Raw genomic sequence first — 904 nt, forward strand, 5'->3', positions numbered from 1 at the left:
CAGGAGCGGAGCCGCCTGCTCTGGGAGGACGTCAGCGTCATGGAGGAAGATGCCACCAAAGTCACCGCCCTGAAGCTCAGGCTGGATGAGTCCCAAAAAGTGCTGCTCAAGGAGCGGGAGTGAGTGCTTGGGGCGTCGTCCTCGCGGGGTGCCAGCAGAGCCCAGCCCGGTCCCCACCGGAATGGGACGTCCCACGGGATCCTGCCGGCTGTCACCAGCCTTGCCTCTCCCCAGGGACAAGCTGGCGCTCAGCAAGAGCATCGAGAAGCTGGAGGGCGAGCTCAGCCAGTGGAAGATCAAGTACGAGGAGCTCAACAAGAACAAGCAGGAGGTGATGAAGCAGGTGAGTGAGGTGCCTGGGGACCAGGGGTGCCCTGGGGGGGTGGCCTGTCCCCCGGTGGGTGGCATGTCCTGATGGTTGGACATGGTGACCCACAGCCACCTCCGCAACTCCAGGGTGCTCATTAAGGGTCTTAATGAGTGCTATTGAGCCAGTTGGTCCATCTGCAGAGGTTGGGTGGATGGGTGCGGGCAGGGCTCGGGTGGCGCAAGGTGCTCGCTAACCGCCTTGGGTGCTGTGTCCCCCCCACAGCTCAACATCCTGAAGGAGATCCACCAGGACGAGCTGGGGCGCATCTCTGAGGACCTGGAGGACGAGCTGGGCGCTCGCTCCAGCATGGACAAGAAGCTGGCCGAGCTGCGTGCGGAGGTGAGGCCGAACCCAAATGCGGGGGGAGAAGGGAGCGGCGAGGGGTGTCCCTGCTGCCCCCGGCCACCCCGTGTCCTTGTCCCAGATGGAGCGGCTGCAGGCGGAGAACGCGGCCGAGTGGGGCCGGCGGGAGCGGCTGGAGACGGAGAAGCTCAACCTGGAGCGGGAGAACAAGAAGCTGCGGGCGCAGATTGA

General features: G+C 64.9%; 1 protein-coding gene across 1 annotated transcript in view; it reads left to right on the forward strand.

Annotated features, from left to right (window-relative positions):
• Positions 1 to 904, forward strand: part of LOC104082071 (coiled-coil domain-containing protein 102A-like) — a gene marked incomplete at its 5' end in the record, with an annotated part of 1,750 nt that overhangs the window by 91 nt on the left and 755 nt on the right. The window contains 4 exon segments of the mRNA XM_009585042.1: positions 1 to 119; positions 235 to 343; positions 593 to 709; positions 795 to 902. The exon segment at positions 1 to 119 is cut by the window's left edge and continues 31 nt beyond it. Coding sequence (XP_009583337.1) covers positions 1 to 119; positions 235 to 343; positions 593 to 709; positions 795 to 902 — 453 coding nt within the window.

The sequence above is a fragment of the Fulmarus glacialis genome, unplaced genomic scaffold (assembly GCF_000690835.1).
Source record: "Fulmarus glacialis isolate BGI_N327 unplaced genomic scaffold, ASM69083v1 scaffold39150, whole genome shotgun sequence".
Taxonomy (NCBI): Eukaryota; Metazoa; Chordata; class Aves; order Procellariiformes; family Procellariidae; genus Fulmarus; species Fulmarus glacialis.